Below are 24833 nucleotides of genomic sequence, written 5' to 3' on the forward strand. Positions count from 1 at the left end.
AAAAAAAGACAGCAAAGGCAGGTGCCTCGGTCGCTGTCCTTCTGCTGTGGTTCTGCTGCAGACTGTGCACCATTGGAGCCTCACTCAGACCCAGGGACATGGGCGGAAGTTCAGCCAGCACACGGCAGGGATGGAATGAAATGGGCCAAGTCCACAGCATTTGCACTATGAGAATTGGCAGATGCTCTGAGTCTGAATTTCTTTCCAGGGAGCTGGTCATAGCGTTCACATCTCGCTCTTGTCTGCATTGTTTTCGTGACCAGACATAATTTACAGGGCCAGGTGCAAAATAAAATGAGGTTGGGGGCTTCCGAATTTAGATAGCAGCGGAGGTTTAAAGCAGACATGGCTTCTTTAAGATTTAAAATAAAAGTCTAAAGATGGCAGCCTCCATAGCGAGGGGTGCCCTGGCACTGCGTACGAATTTTACTCGGCAGGTTGCTTTTGTCCGGGAAATTCCTTGGACTGCAACAGCCAGTGAGCTGAGAAAACACTTTGCTCAGTTTGGCCATATACGAAAGTGCATTCTTCCTTTTGATAAAGAGACTGGCTTTCGTAAAGGTATGTGTTGGATTTACTTTTCTTCAGAAGGCAGTGCAACATGCAAATCACGTAGTTGATGGAGTAAAGGTCCACATTCAAGTTCAAAAACCAAAAATTTTGCAAGGGGATCAAACATCTGAGGAAGAAAAAGATTTCTGAGATGATTAAACCCATTAAATAAACACAAAACAGAAAAAAAAGATTTAAAATAAAAACCATCTTGGAATCTATTTTGCAGACAAATGTTGGTGTAGAACCCCAATATGAAAAACAGGTAAAGGAGAAGGCTGCTCTTGGGGCCCTGACTCTACCCTGCCAGCTCCAGCCTCAGCAGGGCTGCCCTCCGAGGACAGCCCTGGTCCCTACTCCCCTGCCATCCTCCACCTCCAATCATATATCACACCCTATGCCTTTGGGCACATCATTTCCTCTCCTCTAATTCCCTCCCTCTTAGACTACCTTTTGGACTCTTACATATCCTTCAAAACTCCTAGAAACCCGCTGCCACTTCCAGTGGGTACACATCTCTGTTCTGGACCTGCCTCGTGGGATCTAAGTTATTTCTGTGGCTGTCTGGCTGCTTCTCAGTGGTAACTCCAGGGACTCCCCGGGGGAAGGGTCTGACTTACCCACCCCCAGCTGTGTCCCTAGGGCTCGCACAGTGCTCAGCAGAGAGCTGTCAGCATGTGCTGGTGGGTTGGCATGAAGGAGACAGAGGTGGGCCCCTGCTGGGCTTGGGAAGGACAAGAGGGAAGCACAAGGAAGGAGGAAGAGCTGAGCTATGTGACAGCACTTTGAAAAGAAACACGAAGGTCTTTAGTAAAAGCTGGGTTTCTAACAAAAAGAAACAAATCTGGATTAATTCCTCTGTGAAGCCCTAACTAAACTCGCCCAGTTTAAAATATGCATGGGGTGAGGGTGGGGGGAGCACACAGTGCCCAGAGGGAGGTAAGCGACGTTTGCCTGATGAGCAAGGAAAGCCACTGGGTGGGGGGAGCAACCAGGACCCCAGGCACTGAGTTAAGTGAGGAGACAGGCAGCCACACTGGGTGGCCCAGCAGGGTTAGGTTCCCAGGGCACCACTGATGGGCTTGGGTGCCAGCCAAACACACCAGGGTGCTAGGAAAGTTCCTTTCCAGCAGGGACCTGCCAGAGTGAGAAAAAGGCTGCCGCCCCAAGCCCCGGGTTCAGCTCCCACCACCATCCTGGAACTGCTCCAAGCAGGAGAAGGTGGCAGCCCTAGACGTTTGCAGGGCTCCCAGGCTCCTGACTCTCTGGAGCTTTGCCCACCCATTCTGATCTTTAAATAAAGACCTCAACACTGCCAGCATTGCCTGAGTGTGGAGCGTCACAGCTGACCTAATTGCATCTATTTTTTGCCCTGATCCCTGCTGAGTCGATGTCCTGGAATGCATGTCTCTGAGAAGACATCATCAGTTTTAGGTACAGACTCCACCCCCCAGCACACACACCCCCCACACACACACCCATCATCTCCCTAAAGAGAAAGGGAGTGCTGTGTGCAAACCCCAAAGCTGCAGAGCAAACAGACTGGCGTTTAGGTGGAAACATCAGGCTGAGGGGCATGTGCATCTCCGAACTGTCTGGAGCTCGTGTGTGTATGTGTGTGCATACGTGTGTGTGTGTGTGTGTGTGCGCGCATGCACGCTCTTTAGCCCTTTAGACCACAGATCAAAGAGTCAATCTTTATTTCTCTGTGCAGGCATTCTCAAAGGATCACAAAAAGGGCAGTGTGGAGAGGTGAGAAGAGGCAGACAGAACAGAAGAGCCATTTCCACGCTGAATGCTTCTGTTAGATATTTTCAGCCACTCTCCTGCAAAGGCCAGGGTAATTTTAGCAACCAGGGAGTGGAGAGCAGGCAGCTGCTCCATTTTGCTCTCCCAGCACTCAGTGCGCTCCATTGTGAGCACCCATTCACGCTGTGGTTCAGCAAGTGGCCTTCCAGGGACACAGCCACGTGTTCCGTGCAGCTCTGTGGCTGTGTTTGTAGAATCCCGAGCTGCTATCTTTAGACGTGTGGGGCTTAGTGACGGCTGTAGTTTCTTTTGGTTGTGGGTTTTGTGGCTGCTGTTGCTCTGATTTTTTTTAGAATTATTTATGTGGCTGATGAGCACATTTTGGAGTCCCAGCCCCGTGCCTGGCACACCAGGAGCACATTCATGAATGAAACAACGCAGACCTCTCCCTGGAACCCACCACAGAGGGGAGAGAAAACTGGCTATTCCAGCATTCTGGGGAAACGCCCTGTGCTACAATGCTGGACATGAGTCAGGGACTTGCAGAGTGTGGACAGGCTGGACAAACCCCACCCAGGCGATGCTCTCTGGCCTGTCCACTTCAGGGGGCCCCAGGAGCCCCGGCTGCAGCACACCCTATGCTGCCCCTTCTCCTGGGCACTGGAGCTAATTCTCATTCTTACAGCTGTGCCAACTTCCGTGACTCCCATACCAGACATGCAGAGATTTTTAGGACTGCTTGCATATCATTTCGAGGGCTGTCTTGTTTTCCAAGGCCAGTAGTGTCTGAGATGTGCTTCCCCAGGGCTGTCACTCCAAGAAGTGCTGTGGGGTGGCCCAGGGAGGGGAGAGACACCTGCTCCGATCTGATTTATCCCCAAGTATGATTCTACTTGAAAAAATAGACTACCTAAATATCCATTAAGAGGTGAGTGCTTGGGGCCAGGATTTAGCTCAGTGGTTCCGACGCCTGCCTTGCAAGCGCGAGGTCCTGAGTTCAATCCCCAGTACCAAAAGAAGAGTAAATTTGGGCTAGAGATTTAGCTTAGTGGTTCTGCCGCCTGTCCCACAAGCATAAGGACTGCAGTTCGATCCCCAGTTACCAAAAAAAAAAAAAAAAAAAGGAAGTGAGTGCTTCATAAAATATGATATATGCATACAATAATGGAACAGGGTTCAGCTTTATAAAAGATAATTCCAGGCTGAGGATTTAGCTCAGTGGTTCTGCCGCCTGCCTTGCAAGTACGAGGTCCCAAGTTCGATCCCCAGTACCAAAAAAAAAAGATAATTCCAACACAGGCTACAGAATGGACAAACCTCAAAGACATGACGTGAAATAAGCCAGACACAGAAAGATCCTGTCTGACTCCATGTAGGTGAGGCCCCTGGCGTAACACTCAGACACAGGAAGTAGAACAGTGGTTGCCAGGGGCCAGAGTCAGGGAGTATGGAATTATTATGGTTTTGTGGGTACAGTTAGGGTTTCAGTTAGGAAGACACAGAAGTTCTGGAGCTTTTTCTTTTGGTGCTAGTTGTACCACATTGTGTATATACTGAATGCGACTGAACTGTTCATTTAAAAATGATTAAAATGTAAGTTTTATGTTAAGTGTATTTTACCATGACCAAATTTAAAAAATAAAGGGCTGATGGTTTGGAGAATAGGGGGCAGAATCACAGACTGAAGCCACACCTGCATGGAAGGACCTCATCTACGCTCGCTGTGGGCTGCACCCCAAGGTGGGCTGTCCCTGTGTTCTGCACATCGGAGTGCACCTGGCTTCATGCCCCGGACACACAATTCAGGAGGTGTGTGCCACACCACCAGCCCTCGGGAGCAGGGGGTATTGCCTGTGCCCTGTGCTGCCAGCCACAGGCCATGCCACTCTCTGCTGGCTACTGACCTGTGTCTCTGTTGCAGATTGCTTCCCTACTGAAGGACAATGAACGCATCCAGTCCAGCCAGACTGTCACCCCCAATGATGATGACAGTGACATCAAGAAGATTAAAAAGGTGGGTGCCGCTCTCCAGCCAGCCTTCCTTAGAGCATCCTCAGCAGAGAACCAGTGGGTGGGCAGTGTCCCCAGGGCAGGCCACACTCCCATCCCTGTGGCTGTAGACAGACCCACCAGCCCCTGAGTGTCAGGGGTGACACTTCGACAGGCATTTCTTCTGGTTACCCTGTGAGCTAGGATGGTACAACCCCATTTTACAGAGAAGAAAACTGAGGCTCCACCAAAGGAGGAGTGGATGGTGGACCCAGGCTTTGGAGTCTTAGTGAGCTTCCTCCACAAGCCCCACAGCCTTATCCAGACTCCCTGGCCACTGCCCTCACCTGTGTCTGCTGTCATGTGCACACCTCTCACAGCTGCCCAAGGCCCTCGAAGAGCCCAGCAGCAGCCAGGCCTTCATAAGAGCCCCACTACTCCTACCCCATGAGTACTTCCAGGGGCAGACAGCACAGGAAGTGCCGGGGACCTGCCCAGAGAGCAGATGGACCAGAGTCCAGCTAGTTGAGATGCCAGAGGACTGGTGCCACCCAGACCAGAGGCTGCAATGGTGTCCCCAAAGCCAAGCCCAGCCTGCTGGTGTGGGGAGCTTCAGCCCACACGGGGCGGGGGGGGGGGGGGTCCTTATCTTTTTAGTGCTTTAAAAGCTTCACCAAACATCTGGATTTCTGGCTTCTCAAAAATAGAAATAGCTAACCTTCATTAACCACTTCCCATGTGCCACACACTATTCTAGGAGTTGATGAAGATTATGTGGCTTCTCACTAAAACCCTCTGAGGTTTTATCATTATCTCCATCTCATGTTTGGGGAGGCCACGCTTCACATAGACACATAACTCACCCAAGTGTTCACAGCTGAGTATCTTCAGAGCAACACAAGCTCTGGCAACAGCTCTAGGCCCAAGCCCTGGGTCACTGGGACACACTGCATCCTGAGAAGCCCCCAGCAGGAGTGCCGCTCTCGCTTTCCTCCAGCCAGCCCAGGTCTCTCAGAACCTGCCAGCCAGCCGGGTCTTGGTCTGGGCCACGTCCTGCATCCTTTCTGGTCGGGCATTTGTGAAGGCCCAACTGACACCAGCCTCTACCTCCCATCGCTCTGTTCTCAGAGGCTCCAAGGCTCCCCCTGTGGACAGACCCTTCCCGTTTCAGAAGTGCTGCTGGTCTGAAGCAGGCCCGATGCCGTCACACACAGCCCACTTAGTAGCAAATGCCCAGGGGCCTGGCACAGGTGCCCCATGACCCTCCCTGTGCCATCTGCACACAGCCCAGCCAGGACAGCAGGGAGTCAGCCTAAAACACGTGTGCATGTCCGTATAGGTATCAAGGCCCTTTCCCAAGTTCCTGCCAACTCCAGGCCACTCCAAGCAGCCCAACTCCAAGGACACGAGGTCAAGCACCTGTGCTTGCTTCCTCCACGTCAGGAGGCTGCTGGCAAACACTGGGCTCAGACGCTGCCAGTGAGGCCCAAGAATGAGTTGAACTAATTTGCCAAGTGCCATTCAGTATGACCATCACCTTCTCTCCAGGCCAGCTTTAATGGAACCCTCTGGGCTTCTAGGCAAGTCTTTAGACACAGTGAGGGGCAGCCAAGCCTGGCATAGCCCCAGCACCCTCTCTCCTGAAGCCACCTCCCATGTGGAGACTCAGGGCCACAGTCTTCCTTCTTCAGAGAGTGCTTCCAGAGCAACCCAGAGATCTTGTTGAATTGCAGAGGTGTGGAGCAAGCCCTGCATCTCTAACAAGCTCTCCAGAGATGCTGTTCTAGTCTGGTCCATACTGAGTCTGGCCATTGTCTCTTTGGCCCCATTTGATAAGTGAGAAGTGTGGCTGAGGGGCCCAAGAACATGCTCAGAATCAGGCAGGACTCAGAGCCAGGCCAATGTCGGGCTTCGTCCCTAAGGCTGAGTGGTGGAGTGACAGAGCCCTGGTCCCTGCCTTCAGGCATGCAGCTATCTAATATGAGCCTCTCTGCAGGTGCAGAGCTTCCTGCGAGGCTGGCTATGCCGGCGGAAGTGGAAGACCATCATCCAGGACTACATCCGCTCACCCCATGCAGACAGCATGCGCAAGAGAAACCAGGTGGTTTTCAGCATGCTGGAGGCCGAGGCTGAGTACGTGCAGCAGCTGCACATCCTCGTCAACAACTTCCTGCGCCCACTGCGCATGGCGGCCAGTTCCAAGAAGCCACCCATCACACATGATGATGTCAGCAGCATCTTCCTGAACAGGTGAGCATCTGGGGCTGCCCGGGAGGAAGGGGCTGACTGCATGGTGACATGAGCCCCGATCCAGTCGCTACCAAGGGCCACATGCCACTCAGTTTGAGCATCGCCTAATGAGGTGATGAGGAAGCTGAGCCCCAGAAAAGAAGGAAGTGGCGTGAGGTCACAGGGACAGGTTGGGGGCCTGAGCAGGAGTACAAACGGAGGCTCCATGGTGTCCATTTAAACTAGTGACTCTCAGAAGGGCTCCTTAGTCCTCATGAGACACTCAGCAGGGACAGTCTTGGCTGTTGTTACTTGGGGAAGCTCAAGGCCAGGGGTACTGCTAAACATCCTGTGATGTGCAGGGTGGGACAGACAACTACTCCACCCAGAATGTCAATACTGCCTCGGTTGAGGAGTCTTGGTTTCAGTATTTAAGAGTCACAATTTGTCTTCACCCGTTTTGTGTTGCTGTAACAAAATATCTGAGGCTGAGAACTTTATTTTTCTAAGAGTTTACTTTGCCTTCTGGTGTTGGAGGCCTAGCAGCACAGTGCAGCACTGACTACCACTGAGGACCTGAGGGGGATGGCTCCCCGGGCAGGGCCTGTGTGAGAGAAGCAGGAAGATGAGGAGGCTGCTCTTCTCCACCTGCTGTGCCTGCTGGTCCTTGAGGGACCAGCCCTCCCCTGTGAGACCCAGGCACTGCGAAGCCACATCTGTCCCTGCCCTGGGGCTTCATGACCTTCTGTCCCCCACCGCTTGAGATGTCATCTTGGGACCAGCTTCCTCATGGTCTGGCAGGGACAAAGCACAGCCTAAGTCAGGCCTCACACCATGAAATGAAGTTGCTCTTTCTATCCTGGGGGCATCGCAGTGACCTGCAGTCCCAGTTCCAGTTTGGAGAGCTCCCCTCTTGGGCTCTGCTCTGCGTCAGGCTCTGCCCCTCAGGGAAGCAGTGTTTCCCGGACAGTGGCTCTGAGTGCCTGTGGTTGTGGTGCTTCGGAAGCCTGAGCCAGTGGCCTCTGGCTGTCACCCTCTTTTTGAATCATTTACTTAGCAAGCAGTTTAGAGGAGCTTTTGGTGGGTGATAAAATTGTAAACACTGGATAAAAGCAACAAAAATGAAGACTATGAGCAGTGTTATTTATAAATGATTCATGGTGTGTCCTGGATGTTCATTCTACTGTGTTTCTTTTAAAATAGTCATCGCTTAGTGATTTCATGATCCCTGACCAGCCCTCGGTCACCTTCCCTCCCAGTCACCTTCCCTGTAGCCCCAACCAGGGTAGTGAGCAGGTTTGAGGCACCTAGGAAAAATGGAGAGTCTGCACCTGGTGGGGGGACTTGGGGCCCCATCAAGTGAGTGGGCTGCAGAGGCTGGAAGCCATGCAGGCAGAAATGTGGATGTGATGTCAGAGTGGGGGCAGAGGAAAGAGGGCAGAGACAGGCAGAAGGGAAGCTCTGGCCTCGTGGGACCTAGACACTGACTCACTGGTCCTCATAGGTTGCTTTTTAATATACCTGTGAACTCAGTTCTTAAACATGAAGTAAATACTCTTAGACATTCACAAAACAGAATAAGTACTTTCTTTTTCTGAAGTTCGGTTATGTACTTCCAGAAAGCCCAGATAGGGCCTGTAGACTTGGGTGCCTGGAATTTGACTGTGTTCCTTCCGGCTAAACCCTGGGCAGCTGCACTGGGCTCAGAGGGTCTGTGGGCGGGGCGGGGCCCAAGGACCTGCATGCCAGTGCAAGGCAGGTGCTGCAGTGCTGCCCACCAGCTGCATGGGGACCAAGGCCGGAGATGAGCACGGGTGTCGGCCACAGCCCCACAAGGAGAAGACTTGGAAGGCATTGCACAGTCTGTGTGGTTGACTCCTCTGGCAGGTGAGGCCCTGGCTGCAAACCTTCAATGACTTTTAGTTGATTATCATCACTAAGAAAGCTCAATGTCTTTTTGTGTGTATTTATTTTTCCTTAATTTTGTTAGATTGCATTGCTTGATCTTCAGTAGAATTCTTTTAACTCCAATTCTTTGGTTAGAAAGATTTATGCTAGCTTACAGAACCTGTTCAAAAGTTGTTTGAAAAAAGTCAACAGGATTTTATGTTTCATCTTTTAAGAGCTGAATGGATCAGCTTGGATAATTTCAAACGAGAATAGACGGGAAGGGCAAGGGCGTTCATCTTCTAGTGAAGCTGGCATTTTCAACAGTGACCTCAAAAAGAAAGCGAAACACAGTTTATGGACCCTCCCCAGTAGGGCAGGGAGTCTTCTTCCCCTCCCCAGTTGGTAGGCCAGGGACCCCACACTGATTCAGGTGCAACCAAAGGGCACGGCAGGGCCCTCTGTCCATTCAGCAGACAAGCCAGTCCACCGAAAAGGATTCAAGGAGAGCCGCTGGGTTCCCACCTTCAGGGGACAGCTGAGCAAATGTTTACTAGGAAATGGGACACAAGCCCCACCAGTAGTGTCTGAGCATGATTTTGAAGGACACTTTTACAGGTTGAGAGAACAGCATGTGCAAAGGCCCAGGGGCAAGACTGGGGTTTGGTCCTGGAGGCAGGGAGGGGCCACCAGACATTTCAGGTGGAGAATGTCATGGTCAGTCTGTGCTGGAGGCTCAGCCTCATGGAGGGGACTGAGGAGGCTGTGGCCCTGGAGAGAGGCTGAGCCCCAGGAAACCAGAGCACTGGGCCGAGGTTCCTTCCTGCTAGCCAGAGGCAACGTGTGCCAGAGCCCACTTCCCTGCTGCCTTGTGTGGCAGGTGTTGGGTGGCTGGAGGCTTGTGAAAGTAGAGAGGGAGTGCCAGAAAGGAGTGAGCTCCCCATCTCAGTAAGAACGCAGAATGGTAACCTTCTGTCGGGAACACTGAAGAGGATCATTTATCATGTGCCCTTTATGACCCCCACCTCTGAATCTGTGGTGCTATGGATGGAACTCTCCTCAGGGCCTCCCCAGGCTGGGTCCAGGCCTCCTGGAGCAAGGATCATGTGCACCTTCCACAGCCCTCAGCCTGAGGAGCTCCTCACAGAGCTCCTCACAGAGCTCAGCATGCAGAGCTCCTTGCTCACAATAAAACCCTCGATGTGGCTGGACTTTCAGGGCCAGGCAGATGGGACAGGATCCTGGTCCAGACAGAGCTTGGGACAGAGGTGATCCTCCTCGAGCTGCTCTGCTGCTCTGCTGATGCCCTGCCAGGCCTGTCTCTCCTTCTCCATGCCGGGTCCAAGATCAGCAGAGCCTACCTTAGTGATTGCATTGACTCTGATCAAAATAGTAGCTATCTGATAAACCCTCAAAGCCTCCAAGATACAGACCCCAGAGGTCATCAGAAAAGGCTGGTCCCGGAAGGCTGCCCGCCTCTCAGAGGTGTCCAGGGCCATGTGAGGGCATTCATGCAAAGCATTTTGCACAGAGCCAGCAAATCCCAAGTGCACATAGCAGTGTACCTAGTCCACATTGAATATGAGGCAGACATCCCCAACTCATTTCATACAGCCAGCATTGCCCTCATGTGAAAACCAAAGACATCACGAGAAAGGAAAACTAGCAACCAATTCTCTTGTGAGCACAGATGCAAAATATTTTCAAATTCAATCCAGCAGTGCACGAAGTGGGTAAGACATCCTCACTATGTCAGATTCATCTCAGACATACAAAGCGAGCTTGACATTGAACATCCACTAATGTAACTTACTATCTTGTCTCGGGCCTGGCTCCAGGACCCCGGGGAACACCAAAATTCACAGACACTCAAGCCCCATATGAAAAGGGTGTAGTGCTTCATATAACCTGCTCACATCCTCCTGTCTGTTTTAAATAATCTCTAGATTAATTATAATACCTAATGCCATGTCAAGACTTTGCAAATTGATCTTCATTGTGCTGTTTAGGGAATCATGGCAAGAAAAGGTCTGTATGTGTTCAGTCAGATGCAGCTTTTCCTAAGCATTTTCAATACAGGTATGGTTGGATCTGCCTATGTGGACCCCGGGGGCACAGATGGCACCTGTGTGTCCAGCAGAGACACTGATGGTCCCTGAAGTGCATGCAAGTCAGGTTCAGCCACTGTTCTCATGCAAGGTGGATGGGAAAAGGGATGGGGGCCTCGTGACCACCTTCCCCAGGACACAGCCTCATGGAGACAGCACATCTTCCTTGTCTTAGCCGCTGTACTTCTTGTGAGCATACAGAACAGCTGGAAATATTTTTCCCTCCCTGGCACAACCCCACCAGCCTGCTGCACAACCGCATTCTGTGGGCGACACACTCCTGTGCAGGCCCTGCTCCTCGCCAGCCTCCCTGTCAATTCTCTCTCTCAGAGGTGGCCCAGGAGGCTGGAACCCAGGCTTGGAGAGGGGACAGGATGTGCTCAAGGGTGCACAGTGAGGTGGGGTGGACTGCGGCTTTGCCTGGGGCCCATTCTAGGTTGAGGCTTGTGGTCCCCCTGCTGCTTATTAATCGCAGGCTGGAGTCCTCTCCATGGGCCCATTTTCCGGATGCGTGTGGACCAGCACATCATGGTCTTGTCATGGACTCCTGCTGTGCATGCTCTGGAGCAGGATCCAGGACAGATGCCCCCACCTCCCTGCCTGGACCGCACACAGAGCTCTGGGTACCACACAGAGAGCAGACATGTCGGAACACAGTGCACCCTGACTTGCTTTGGGGTGGAAATGGAGGGCCACAGTAGAAAGGTGAGGCTAATTTGGTGGTTTAGTTCCTGAAGCTCATTAGAAGGAGTCCTGGGGAAGAGAGAGGCTGCCACCAAGGGAGCTGAGCTGCAGAGTGTTAATTTTGTGGTTCTCAGATGGGGAAAGATCTTTGAACTAAACATCTGTGGCAAGTGTTGGGAAACAAGACAATCAGCTCATAGATTTGGGCAAATTCCCTTTAATAAAAACTATGCCCAATCCAGGTATGATGGATGACTCATGCTTATAATCCCAGAACTTTAGGAGGCTGAGGCAGAAAGATCACAAGTTTGAGGCCATGTAACAAGACCCTATCTCAAAATAAAAAAGGGCTGGGGCTATAGCTCAGTGCAAACGCCCTGGGTTTAGTCACCTGTTCTGGGAAACAACAAAAAACCATGCCCAGTATGGAGTGCAGGGAACCATGGTGCTGCGGCTTGAGGAGAGGCGCCACCTGGTGACAGAGGTCTGTGTCTTGTTGCTGGCGGTGACTGAATCCTGGCTGCCTGGCTGGCAGAGTAATGGGGATGGTGGGGGAGGGGGTGCCAATGACCCTTCTTGTTTTCCAGGTGGAGCAGAGAGGCAGGGGCCAGGGGCCATGGGCCAGAGGTTAAGCTTAGGGTTAGTGTTTGGCTATACTAATTTACATTCTCACCAGAAGTGTAAGAGGGTTCCTTTTAGCCTTGCATCCTCACCAGCATTTGTTGTTTTTTGTATTCTTGTTCTGGCTGGAGAGAAATGAACTCTCAGTGTCTTATTTGCATTTCCTTAATGGCTAAAGAAGTTGGACATTTTTTTCATATACTTATTGACCATTTGTATTTCTTTCAAGAAGTGTCTGTTTAATTCATTTCCCTATTTATTGATTGGCTATTTGAATTTTTGGTGGTGTTTTATGAGTTTTTTATTGTTTTTTGTTGTTTTGTTTTGGGTACTGGGAATCGAACTCAGGGCCTCACATTTGCCAGGTAGGTGCTGTGTTGCTGAGCTATGTCCCCGGCCCTATGAGTTGTTTATATATTCTAGATATTAATTCTCTGGGAAGAGTAGTTGGTAGAGATTTTCTGCTATGCTGTAAGCTGTCTCTTCACCCTGTGCAGGAACTTTTTAATTTGATGTAGTCCATGCTGATTCTTGCTGTTATTTCCTGTGCTATTGGAGTCTTATTCAGGAAACCTTTGCCTGTACCTGTGGCTTCAAGCATTTCCCTTATGTTTTCTTTTAGCAGTTACAAAGTTGCATGTCTTATTTGATCCATTTTGAACTAGTTTTTTAAAGGATGAGAGAAAGGGATCTAGTTTCAGTCTTCTACAAGTGATGCCCAGTTTTATGAGCACCATTTGTTATAGTTTTAGCTTGTTTGTCCATTATCAGATGGCTGAAGCTGTGTTAGTTTTTTTCCTGTGTCTTCTGTTGGTCTGCATGTCTGTTTTTGTGCCAGTACCATGCTGTTTTTATTACTGTGACTTTGTAGTATGATTTGAATCTGGGTGTTGAGATGCCTCCAGCCTTACTCTTTTTTGCTAAGTTATTATTGCTTTAGCTATTCTGTGTCTTTTGTGTTTCCATATGAATTTTAGGATTGTTTGTTCTAGTTCTATGAAGATTGTCATTGGGATTTTGGCAGGGATTGTATTGAATCTGTAGAACACTTTGGTAATACAGCCATTTTCACATTGATTCTGCTAATTCATGAATATGGAGGGTCTTTCTATCTTCTAGTGTCTTCATTTTCTTTCTTCCAGCATTCTGAAATTTTTATTATAGAGATTGTCCATCTTTCTGTTTAGATTGAGCTCTGGGTATTTTTTAAATTATGGTCAATGGAATTATTTTCCTCATTTCTTTCTTAGTCTATTGTTGGTAAATGAAAAAGCTATTCATTTTTTAATGTTAATCATATATCCTGCTACTTTGCTGAATTCATTTGTCAGCTCTAAATGTCTCGATGGAGTCATTAGAATCTTCTAAATATGGGGTCATGTTGTCTGCAGTGTCTTTTATTCATTTTTCTTGCTTTAAATACTCTAGCTAAAATTTTAAGAACTACACTGAATAGAAGTGGTGAGGGTGAACATTCTTGTCTCATTCCTGATTTCAGGGGAAATCCTTTCAGTTTTTTCCCATTCAGAATGATGCTGGCTGTGGATTTGTTGTATGTGGCCTGTGCTATATTGAGGTATGGTCCTTCAACATCTAGTTCCCTCAGGATTTTAATTGTGAATGGATGTTAAATTTTGCCAAAGACTTTTTCTGCATCACTTGAGATGATCATGTGATTTTTATCCTTGGTTCTATTTATGTGGTGTATTACATTTATTAATTTGCGTATGATGAACCATCCTTGCATTCCTGGAATGAAACCAGCGTGACCACAGTGGATGATCTTTCTAATGTGTTGTTGAACTTGGCTTGCAAATACTTTATTAAAGATTTTTGCATCTATGTTCATCAGGATATTGGTCTATAGTTTTCTTTTTATTGTTGTGCCTTTGTCCTGTTTTGGTATCAGGGTGATGTTGGCCTTGTAAAATGAGTTAGAAGGCATTACTTTCCTTTCTCTTTTATGGAATCATTTGAGGAGCATTGGTTCTTCTGAAAAGTCTGGTAAAATTCAGCAGGACACATCTGGTCCTAAGCTTTTCTTTGTTGGGAGGCTTTTTTATTACTGCTTCAATCTCATTGTTTCTTGTTGATCTGTTTGGCTTTTATATATCCTCCTGGCTCAGTTTTGATAGGTCATATGTCTAGAAATTTATCTATTTTTTCAGATTTTCCAATTTAATAGAGTCTAGGTTTTCAAAGTAGTCCCTAATAACCCCCTGGATTTTGTTGATGTCTGTTGTACCATCCTCTTTCCATCTCTAATTGTATTGATTTGGGTCTTCCTTCTCTTTGTTTGGTAAGTTTGGCAAAGGATTTGTCAATCTTGTTTACCTTTTCAAAGAACAAACTCTGGTTCACTGATCTTGTCCATTGTTCTTTTATTTTCTATGTCATTAATTCAGCTCTGATCTTTATTAGTTTTTTCCTTCTGGTGGGGTTGGTTTTAGTTTGTTCTTGTTTTCCTAAAATATTGAGATGCATCATTAAGTTCTTTATTTGAAATATCTAACTTTTTTATATAGGCACTCATTGCTCAAAACTTCCCTTTTAGAACTGTCTTTGCTATATCCCAAAGATTCTGGTATGTTCTATTTTCATTTTCATTTGATTCTAGGAATTTTTAAATTTCCTCCCTGATTTCTTCAATAACCCACTGATCATTCAAAAATGAATCGTTCAATCTCCATGTGTTTGCATAGTTTCTATGATTTCTCATGCTGTTGATTTCTAGCTTTATTCCATCATGATCTAATAAGATATGAGAAGCTTTTCAATTTTTTTATATATTTATATTTCATTTTGTTATAGTCAATATTTTTATATTTGGTAAGGGTTGCTTCATGGCCTAAAAGATTATAAATTTGGAGAACATCCCATGAACTGCTGAGAAGAATATGTACTCTGTAGTTGTTGGATGAAATGCTCTGTAGACATCTGTTAAGTCCATTTGATCTGTGGTGTAGTTTAATTCTGATGTTTCTCTGTTGATTTTTTTGGTCTGCTTATCTGTTGGTGAGAGTGGAGTATTGAAGTCATCCGCTCTTACTGTATTGGGACATATGTGTCCCTTTATGTTCAGTTTTGTTTTACAAAACTGGGCACATTGGATATATTCAATTATTATATCTTCTTGGTGGATTTTTGCCATCTTTGTCTAATTTTGTCTTGAAATCTGTTTTGTCAGATATAAGCATAGCTACTCCTGCTTGCTTCTAGATTTCTTTTGTGTGGAATTTTTTCTCCATCCTTGCACTTTCAGTTTGTATTTGTCTTTTCTAATGAGGTTTGTTTCTTCGAGGCAGAAAAAGAATGGATTGTTGTCTTCTGTTTTCTGATAATTTTAGCTTTCCATTGGCTCTTTCTTGATTCCAGAAGCTCTTTGTCTCTTTCTCTTTGCTAAGCAATTGTTTTCTGGGTGTCTCAATTCCAGGTCCTGGAGAGACTATGATTTGCTGCCGGTTTCTACTCTACCATCCTGGTGCCCTCTTGTATCAATCATTTGAAAATGTAAAACTCACCCTAACCTCTTGAACCATACCCACATGGGGGATGTGCCTGTTTTGGTCCCAGCCCAGTGTGACGGCCTCTGACAGCCTGGCTGTGAGGAGCATCCAACAGGCTGGAAGATGATTTCTGTTTTCATTACCACTAGGGTCCAATCTGGGAAAACCAATGTCTGATCAGGTTGCTGACAGTAGTGGGTCCTCAGGCACCATGTGCCAGATGAATACATCCGTGAAGGAGTACATGAAAGAGCCGTTCTGCAAGATGCAGCCAGGTGCTGCACCTTCAGAGGGTCTCCTAGGTTAGGAAATCTGCATGGTTTGTGCCTCTTAGGGATCACAAATACTTTTTTTTTTAAGAATCACTTATGTTTACTTAAACTGATAAGAAACAGGAAAAAAATGAAAAGCTTTCCAATTCTCCTTACCAAACTTGATTTTTTAAAAAGCACCTTTTAATGTGCTCATTTTCTCTCCCTCCGTCCCTCTCTTTATTTCCCCCACATACACCCCCAACAATGAGTCATAGTTGGGTTAAGACCAAAGGGAACAACCTGTGCAAAGGCCCTGAGGCAGGAAAAGTCTTGGCAAATATAGGGAACAGAAATAAGACAAGAGTGGCAGGAGGAGAATGCGGAAGAACAGTGACCACAGGACAGGCAGAGGCACTACCTGCGAAGCCTCAAAGGCCAGGTTAAGACCACTTGCATGACTGATTTTGACTTTTAAGTGTGAATATGAGTGGAGGCAGAGACCATTCAGTTAAAGTGAGGGGAAGTGGGATGACAGCAGAACCAGCATTTGATGGAGTGTGTGCAGGATGATGGGAAGGAGGCTTTCAAGAGGCAGAAAGGATGGGGCTGCCAGAGCTGAGAAACACACAGAAGAGTAGCCACACAGCAGGCCAGAGGAGGTCAGATCCATGATAACACAACTGTGAGTCCAGGTCATTCAGAAATAATCAAAATTGGCAGCTTTTCTCTTTATCTGAAGAAGCCACTTAGAAACTAGAATGTGGAAAAAGAATCCCATTCAGCCTAGAAACAAGAACATGGCGACACTGGTATAAAGAAAGGTACCAGCATCCTGGATGGAAGGATTCCCTGTCAGAAGATGTCATTTCCACCAAAATATTCTGCACATTTAATATAGTTCTATCAAAGTGATGAGTTATTTTAAAGTCTGTTTCATCACTTCTCAGCTAAGATCAAGTGTAAAGTCTGTTTAAAGTTAGTTTGAAGGGATAATACAGAGAAAGTAGATAATATTGTTCTAGTCTGGGGATGTAGCTCAGTGGTGAGTGCTTGGTTAACATAACATATGTGAGGCCTTGGGTTCCAACCCTAGTACCACACACACACACACACACACACACACACACACAGAGGCACGCACACACAGAGGCACGCACACACACAGAGGCACGCACACACACACAAATACGCCACTTGTAATTGAAATATATTATGAAGAGATGCAAACAGCCTGAGACTGATAAAATAGGAATCCAGACCCAGACTTAGGAATGTATGAGAATCTAATAAACAGCTGGCTTATTTGAATTGGGCACTTGGTTCACTAAGGAAAAGATGATGTTTGTATCCTTCATTCTGATCTTAAACCAAAGTAAATGCTGCTTCACTATTCACATGTAAAAATGAAACCATAAACTAGGAGTGAATAGGGAGGAGGAGAGGCCTGGCGCCTGACGCAGAGGCAGAAGTCCAGAAAAGGCCGCACTTCACAAGGCAAAATGGAAAGCCAGTGGGCAAATAGCCTGGCACGGAGGCTTGCGGTGTATGTGCCAAACTATCCGCTTAATAGAGTTATTTAATATTAACGAGAGAGAAAAGAGCAAGTGAGCTTGTCCAGGAAATGCCCAAGAGAAAAAATACAAATGGCCAAGATACAGGAGAAATGTCCCACCAACCCACTAACAGTAACTTTTTTTTAAGCAAATTAGGTCGGGCTGATTTATTTTCTATTAGATGGGTAACAATAGTCATTTCTGAGCAGTGAGATTACAGATGAAATTCTCAAAGTTTGCACTGTAAACGCCGCCTCTCTCTACTTCACAGACGGCAGGTTCACATCAGTCTGGGCCAAGTCTGCCAGGCAGTTTCCAACAGCAGGTGCTCAGCTCATGTCTGTCACATTTTGGCAATCCTTACAATATTTCAAACTGTATTATCTTGTTATTACCATACCTGTCATACTGACCTGTGATCAGTGGTCTTCTCTGTTACTGTTGTGATTGCTTAGGACCCCATGAATTGCACCTCATAAGATGGCGGATGTAACTGGTAAGCACTAAGAGTGTCCTGATCACTTGGCTTCCTGGATGTTGACTTGTCTCCCCTCCCTCAGTCTCCCTATTTCCTGAGCCAATTGATGACCATAGAGCACCCCCTAAGTGTTCAAGTAAAGAAGAGTTGGGTGTCTCCCATTTTAAATCAAAAGCTAGAAATGATAACACTCAGTGAGGAAAGCATGCAGGTCTGGATGTATCCCTCAGGCCAAAGACTGATCCCAAGCAAGGCCCTGAGTCTTCAGTTCTGTGGAAGTTGATAAAGGTGAAGAAAGAAAGTTTGAAGTTGCCAGAGGCTGGTCCATGGGGTTTAAGGAAAGCAGCAGCCTCCATACCATAGAAGGAGTGGTGGTCAGGGTAGAATGGAAACTTGATTGGCTTTGGAATCCATCCAGGGATTGGTGGAGCACACTTCTGGGTGTGTCTGGATGTGTCACAGAGGTATGACACTGGGGCCTATATCTGCTACCTCACCCCTTCCTCCCTGACACTCTTCTCCTGTTCCACTTCCTGTCTGTCAAGAGCTAAGCAGCCTTGCTCCACCACATCCTTCTGCCATGGTGTTCCTGCCTTGGAACCAGCAGACCATTGACTGAATCTTCCCAAACCATGAGCTAAAATGAAACCTCTCCTCCCTTACATTGTGTGTGCCTGGTGGAGTTAGCAGCAGGAAGGCTGATAAACACAGGAGCTGAAGCAGCAAGTGCTGAGGTATCCACTACAGTGCATTGTCCAGAAGGTCCAGCTAAGAGCATTGACGAAGGCACCTGCACCAAACAGAGATTCTTGATCCAGACAAAACCACATTCTGTTGGAAGAAGACTCCACCTAGGACTCTCACAGCTATGGAGGGAAAGTCAGTACCTAGTTTCAGAGCTTCAAAGGACAGGGGACTCCCTTGTTAGACCCGACACAGATGGTGACTTCAAGTCGAAGCCAGAATTCCTTTCCCTTTCCAAAACTCCAAGGCCTTTTAAAAACCATGCTAAATCCACTCTGCCTGTGCTCTCTAAGGAGATAGCAAAGTCTAGAAGACAGCACATCTGTTTACAACATGATTGAATATTTTTAAGCCACTGTTGAGATCTACTGCTCAGAAAAAAGATTCCCTTCAAAATATGGCTGCATCTTGACAGCACACCTGGTATCCTAAGCACTCTGATAGAGATGCACAAGATTAAGGTTGTTTGCATACCTGCCACACAACAACCATTCTGCAGCCTCTGGATCAAGGAGTAACTTTGACTTTCAAGTCCAGTTTATTTAAGAAATACAATTTATAAAGCTGTAGCTACCACAGGTAGTGATTGCTCTGACAGATCTGGACAAAGGAAAAGGAAAACCTGGAAAAGATTCACCATTCTAGACGCCCTTAAGAACATTCATGAGTCATGAGGGGAGGTCAGAATAGCAACACTAACAGGAGTGTGGAAGAAGTTGGCCCAGGCCTCATGGATCACTCAGGGGCTCGAGGGGACCTCAGGGGTAGAAAGAATGGCAGGGATGGTGGAAACGGCAGGAGGACTAGAATTTGAAATAGACCCTGAGAATGTGCTGAACTGCTGCAATCCCAGAAGCCATTTCTGATGGGTGAGCAAAGGAAGAAGCTTCTTCAGGGGCCGGCGATTTAGCTCAGTGGTGCCCCCACCTGCCTCACAGGTCCCGAGTTTGATCCCCGGTACCAAAAAAAAAAAAAAGAAGAAGAAGCTTCTTCAGTAGAATCTACTCCCTGAGAAGATGAGGAAACACCGTTGAACTGTCAGAGGACTGAGAATGCTACAAGAACTTGGTTGATAAAGCAGAGGGAGATTTGAGGGGAAGGACTAACTCCAGTTTTGAAGGAGGTTCTGCTATGGGTAAAATGCTGACAAACAGCTCCGTGGGCTATGGAGGAACTGTCATGAAAGGAAGGGTCAGCTGAGGCAGCAGAGGCCACTGTTGTCTCATTTTAAGAAATTGCTCCAGCCACCAACAGCAAAGCAAGACACACCCCGCCCTCCAGCAAGCAGATGGACTCCCTGAAAGCAAGGGAGTTGTTAGCACCTTTTAACAATGAAGTGTTTTTAACTAGTGTATTTACATTTTAATATAATGCAGTTACAGTCAGTAGATTACAGTGCAATGTAAACATAACTTTTATGTCCACTGGGAAATGAAAACATCCATGTCATTGGACCTATTGGCCTATCTGTTTCATTCTGGGGAGCCAAACTGCTGTATCTCTGAGGTGTACCTGTATATTTTTACAGTTCTAGCTTATGAGGGTCCCAGTTTGCCAGTCTCAAGCCTATGCATACTGGAATGTACACAGGGCCGTATCCTCCCTGCTGTGTCCTGAGCAGTGTTTGCTGGAGCTCCCCTGAGTTTGGCTGGAGTAGTACTCAGGGGTTTCCAGAAGGATCTAGAGGTATATCAAGATCCTGTGTATGAGGCACAAATTCCCTATGAATGTTGTCATTATGTATATCTAAAATGTACCAATAAAAAAAAAAGATCCTGTGTATGGCCCCCTCAAGAACCTACAAAAGTCCCCTGACCACCATGCCCACCTCAGGCCGAGGTCCTTCCTCTGTGTGGCCCTGTGCTCCCCTTGGTTGGTCTCCTGGTCTTGAAGGACCTTCATGAGGGCAGCCAAACTTCTCACAGTTGGTACCTGTGTGTCCACCCAGCAGACTGGTCCACAGGCCACTCCAGACTGAACCCTGCCCTGCAGGGCCACACTGCCCTGCCTGGAGGTCCCCTTGGAGACTCTAGGGAGACCACAGATAGCCACAATAACGATGGGTCCCTGATCAAAAATGAGCAGTCACCCGGGAAGTATCCCCCACGGAGTGTAGGCTCCTGCTGGTTTCAGTCTGTGTAGACTTTCCTTTCCTCTTACATGCTGTGGGGTCTAATGGAGTCCGTAGCTGTCCCTCAGTGGGAGCTGCTGTGTTCCGGTCACTGTCTTTTTCTGTTCCCTCATCTTTTCCACCCTACCTGTCCCTGAAGAGCAGGCTCAGAGGACATTTCCAACCTTCTGGGTTGTGAGTCTCTGGGCTCTCGGGACCCCTCTGTCCTTGGGCCCCTGCTGGCCCCCAGGCTCCTGTACCTCTGCTACAGCTCAAGGGTGTCTCTGGGGTGGCTACCTGCTCAGCACCTCCCCAGCACCCCAACTCTGAGGACTGCGTCCCACAGCAGGAAGCAAGCACCCAGCTGCAGGACAAGTGCAGAGGGTAGCTGTGCAGAATGTGGCCAGGAAAAAGTGACCCCAGGGCTCCCCTTGACTCCAGGGATCTTGCTCTCCTCAGTTTCCCTGTCCATACGTGGTGTGCTCTACAAAGTTCCCAGACTCTTTGGGGAAACCCCTGGTCTCCAGATAGTAGGAGCTGGAGCAGAGAGGTGGGAGGACAGGTGTCCTGGCAACATGGAGGCTGGGCTGTCCCCTCTGTTCCTATCTCAAGTGCTCCTATAAGAGGAGTGCCAGGGCCAGGCTCCATCAGCTACCTGGTGGGAGCAGAGGGGAGCAGGCAGATGGTGAGGCCAGGATGACCTGGGCAGTGTCCCAGACTGCTTCACATGGCACCAATCTGGGGCTTAGCAGCTGGAACTCTGAGTCTTTTGGCCTCTCTGACTTCGATTCCCAAAGTGAGGGCAGGGAGCAGCCTTCGAAGAGTGGCATCCATGACTTGCAGGTGACTCTTAACTCACCTTCACGTTCTGCACAGAAGGACTGCAGCTCCAAGTGTCAGGCACCTGGCTCAGGTCCCAGCTGGGAAGGGGTAAGGTGGTTGGACCCTGTTCTGTGGGATCCCCAGCCCTCTCTCCTCACATCAGCAGTAGCTGTTCCTCTCGCTCCATGTATCTCAGGGGTCCAGCAGGTAGGGGTTTGAGGGACACAGAGAGACACAAGCCAGAGCAGCTCCTGGCCTCCTCCTAGCTTCGTGGCACAGGACCTCAGGCATCCAGGAGCCTGGTGTGATGCTCTGCTGTCCCCATTCTGCAAGGTTACGAAAGGTTTCACAGGGGACATATTTGCATCTGTCCCTGCCCCAAGCATTCTATGTCCTCCGTCCTGCTGATGGACCCTACACAGAAAGCATAACAGCAGGGGGTGGTAGCACACACCTATAATCCCTGCACGGCGAGAGGCTGAAGCAGGAGAATGGTGAGTTTGAGCCCAGCCTGGGCAACTTAGCAACTTAGCCAGACCCTGTCAGGCTGGGGATGTAGCTCAGTGCAGAAACCCTAGGTTCAATCACCAGTACTGCAAAGAGGGAAAGAAGGGGAGAGGCGGGGAAGAAAGAAAGGGAAGGGAAGAGTCTCACAGAGGACAGGATTTGCCCCTGCATAGTCTGTGGAAGGAGGCAGTGTCGGGGCCCACTCTAGGTGGGTAGGGAGTCCCTTGGCCAGAGCTCAGCCTCTGCTCTCTCTCTTGCAGTGAAACCATCATGTTTCTGCACCAGATCTTCTATCAGGGCCTGAAGGCCCGCATCTCCAGCTGGCCCACACTGGTCCTGGGTGAGTACCAACCTGGTTGCTGTCCACAGGGCCCTCCCAAGGGCCACCCTGGAGGTGAGGGAGGCTCTATCCTTCAATGGCACCACCAAGTGGCACCCTCGACCCCCACAGAATCCCCAGGGGACAGAAAGGAAAGATGAATTGGGAAAAGCTGACTTTCAGGAGAGGTGTTATATTTTTAGTTTCTTATCTACTTTTCCCTTTGGAAAAGAATGTGTACATACCTACTTGAGAATATTTAAAAACCCAGTGAAGTAGAAAAGTTTAAAAATATCTTCCATCATTCTCCTTTCCAAAGATGACCACCATAGAAGCTGTGTGCTTAACTCTGGGTTTTGCTATGCATCCAGTCCTGAGAGTTTTCCCCTCCATTTTACATGATTGCAAACACACTGATTACAGGGTTTGAATCTTTAAATGTTGCCTAGGTTTTTGTTTTGTTTTCAGTGAACATTCTAGCAGGAATGTTTTCTCATGCTGAAAGCACTGTGAGGGCTGTGTGCCCCAGGACCTGGATGTTGCCACCATCTGGGCTGTGGCTCCCACTGTTGGTCTCAGAGCTGTTCCCAGTTGCTACTCTCAGACACGACCACCTCTGCCTATGAAGGTTTCTCCCTGTTGGAGACTGTTCCTGGGATGAGTTTCCAAAGTAGATTTCCAGAAACAAAAAGCTCATTGAAGGCTCTGCTTATCCCTGTTGCGCCTCTGCTGTCCCCAAGGCTGTGCTGCCCAGGCACTAGGAGGAAGGATGGCAGGATGTCCTGCATCTCATCCACACCTGCTCCGGGTACTAGCATTTTCTCTGCTTCCTCTATCTTTTGGGTGAAGGTGGAGTCGGTGTCACCTTCATGACAGAATCAGGAAGCAGCTGCCACAGGGTAGACACTGTGTGACCCCCGAGCTTTGCTGGCTGGGAAAGGAGGCTTCGGCAGCAGCACTCTTTGTGCTTCTCCTGGTTTTCATCAGGGTCAGAGTAAAACAGGGCTGCCCTCCCTGCAGATGCCAGGCTTTGGGCTGCAACTCTGACCCTAATGCTAATGGCTCCTGTTGGTCAGCACTGACTGCAGGGAGCACAGGTTCCTCCAGATGTTAAATGGAGTTCATAGAAAGAGGTTTCACCCTGTCCTGTCAAATGCTGCAGGGCAGGTTTGGGGAGACTGGTTGGGATTTGAGGGTGGAGTATCTATACCCAGGATGAGGACAGACAGACCAGAGCTCTGCCGGGGTGGGAAGTCCTGGAATGGGGAACTCAGAGGCCCCAGCTCAGAGCTAGCTGCTGACTTAGCTTGTGCCCCCAGAAAGAGGCACTCTGGGAGGAGAGTCCTGGAGGGAACCAGAGCAGGGCCAGGTAGAGCAAGGAGAAGCTCTGGAGAAATGCCCTGGGCCAAGGCCCGACTGCTGGGGGGTGTGCAGGCCACACCCCACAGCCGGCACCTCCTGCCTCCTGCCCTCTGGTCATGGGTCACCATGACTCTGGGGGCTCCCCCCCCACCCCCTCCCGACATCACTGCAGGAAGAGTCTCTGGACTGGGACCTGGCCCCCTCCTGGGTGCAGCTGCCACAGGCCTGTGGGACCCAGGCCACACTGACCCCTGCTCCTTGCAGCGGACCTGTTCGACATCCTGCTGCCCATGCTCAACATCTACCAGGAGTTTGTGCGGAACCACCAGTACAGCCTGCAGATCCTGGCCCACTGCAAGCAGAACCGTGACTTCGACAAGCTGCTGAAGCACTATGAGGCCAAGCCCGACTGTGAAGAGAGGACACTGGAGACCTTCCTCACCTACCCCATGTTCCAGGTGCGCCACCTCACGGGAGAGATGGGGGACATGAGGACACAGCAGCGTGCTGGGCCAGAAGGGAGGGAGGCGCAGACCACCCATGGGCCAAGCAGGTCTGCTGGGGACAGACGGAGCAGGGTCCCAGCCCCAGCCCAGGAGCTGCCTGCGTCTGTGCCTCGCTTCCCTCCATCTCACTGCTCTCCACTCCCTGCCCTCTGTCTTCCACATCCCTGTCACCCACAGATCCCCAGATACATCCTGACACTGCATGAGCTCCTGGCCCACACTCCCCACGAGCACGTGGAACGCAACAGCCTGGACTATGCCAAGTCTAAACTGGAGGAGCTGTCCAGGTGAGGACCCTGTGGCATGGGCTAGGTGGAGGGTCCACAGGTGGGAGTTGGGGGACACAGCTTGCCCCCCTTAAAGCGGAGTACCCTGGGGAGTCCTGCAGGGTTCTGGCACTGATGGAGTCTGAAGAGGCCCCAGCCACACACGTGCTTTTCCAGCAGAGGAGCCCCCAGGGCTCTGCTTCCTTCTGTTCTCTGGGTTCTGGAGGCCAGGCAGGCACTCCTGGCCAAAGGCTCCCATCCACAGCAGGTAGTAATGGGCAAATGCACCTGCCTTGAGCCCTTTCAGAAATCCCATCCTCCAGACACAGCCTTACCTTGCCCTCTCTCAGCCCCAGAGTCCAGACTTCCGCTGTGGGGACAGAGCAGCCCCAGGGAGGTTCAAGACATCCAGATTCTGGGTGCAGCTTAAAGGGGGGGAGCCCAGGGGATTTCTATGGATTATAAGTGGGTGATACCAGGGTTTGTAAGTGGCGACCAGAGAATGGAGCTGCCATTGACCCAGGTGGAGGAAACTGCAGGACAGGCAGGTTCGGAGGGGTCAGGACTCCCTGGGGAGCGTTAAACTT

At 49.1% G+C, this 24833-nt stretch overlaps 1 protein-coding gene and 1 pseudogene across 3 annotated transcripts in view; both read left to right on the forward strand.

Annotated features, from left to right (window-relative positions):
• Window positions 1–24833, forward strand: part of Rasgrf1 (Ras protein specific guanine nucleotide releasing factor 1) — a 111557-nt gene that overhangs the window by 25060 nt on the left and 61664 nt on the right. For both annotated transcript variants that reach the window (XM_004874801.4, XM_004874800.4), the window contains exons 4-8: window positions 4223–4315; window positions 6287–6540; window positions 22054–22133; window positions 23739–23932; window positions 24158–24267. In XM_004874801.4, the coding sequence (XP_004874858.1) occupies window positions 4223–4315; window positions 6287–6540; window positions 22054–22133; window positions 23739–23932; window positions 24158–24267 (731 nt within the window). The remainder of the gene's footprint in view (window positions 1–4222; window positions 4316–6286; window positions 6541–22053; window positions 22134–23738; window positions 23933–24157; window positions 24268–24833) is intronic.
• LOC147824913 (SRA stem-loop-interacting RNA-binding protein, mitochondrial pseudogene) lies at window positions 256–3399 on the forward strand (annotated as a pseudogene). Its single transcript, XR_015441799.1, has one exon. The product of XR_015441799.1 is annotated as an SRA stem-loop-interacting RNA-binding protein, mitochondrial pseudogene (transcript).

This window comes from Heterocephalus glaber, unplaced genomic scaffold (genome assembly GCF_053883595.1).
Source record: "Heterocephalus glaber isolate CG9 unplaced genomic scaffold, H.glaber_assembly_v1.0 deba00001531, whole genome shotgun sequence".
NCBI classification, from domain to species: Eukaryota; Metazoa; Chordata; class Mammalia; order Rodentia; family Bathyergidae; genus Heterocephalus; species Heterocephalus glaber.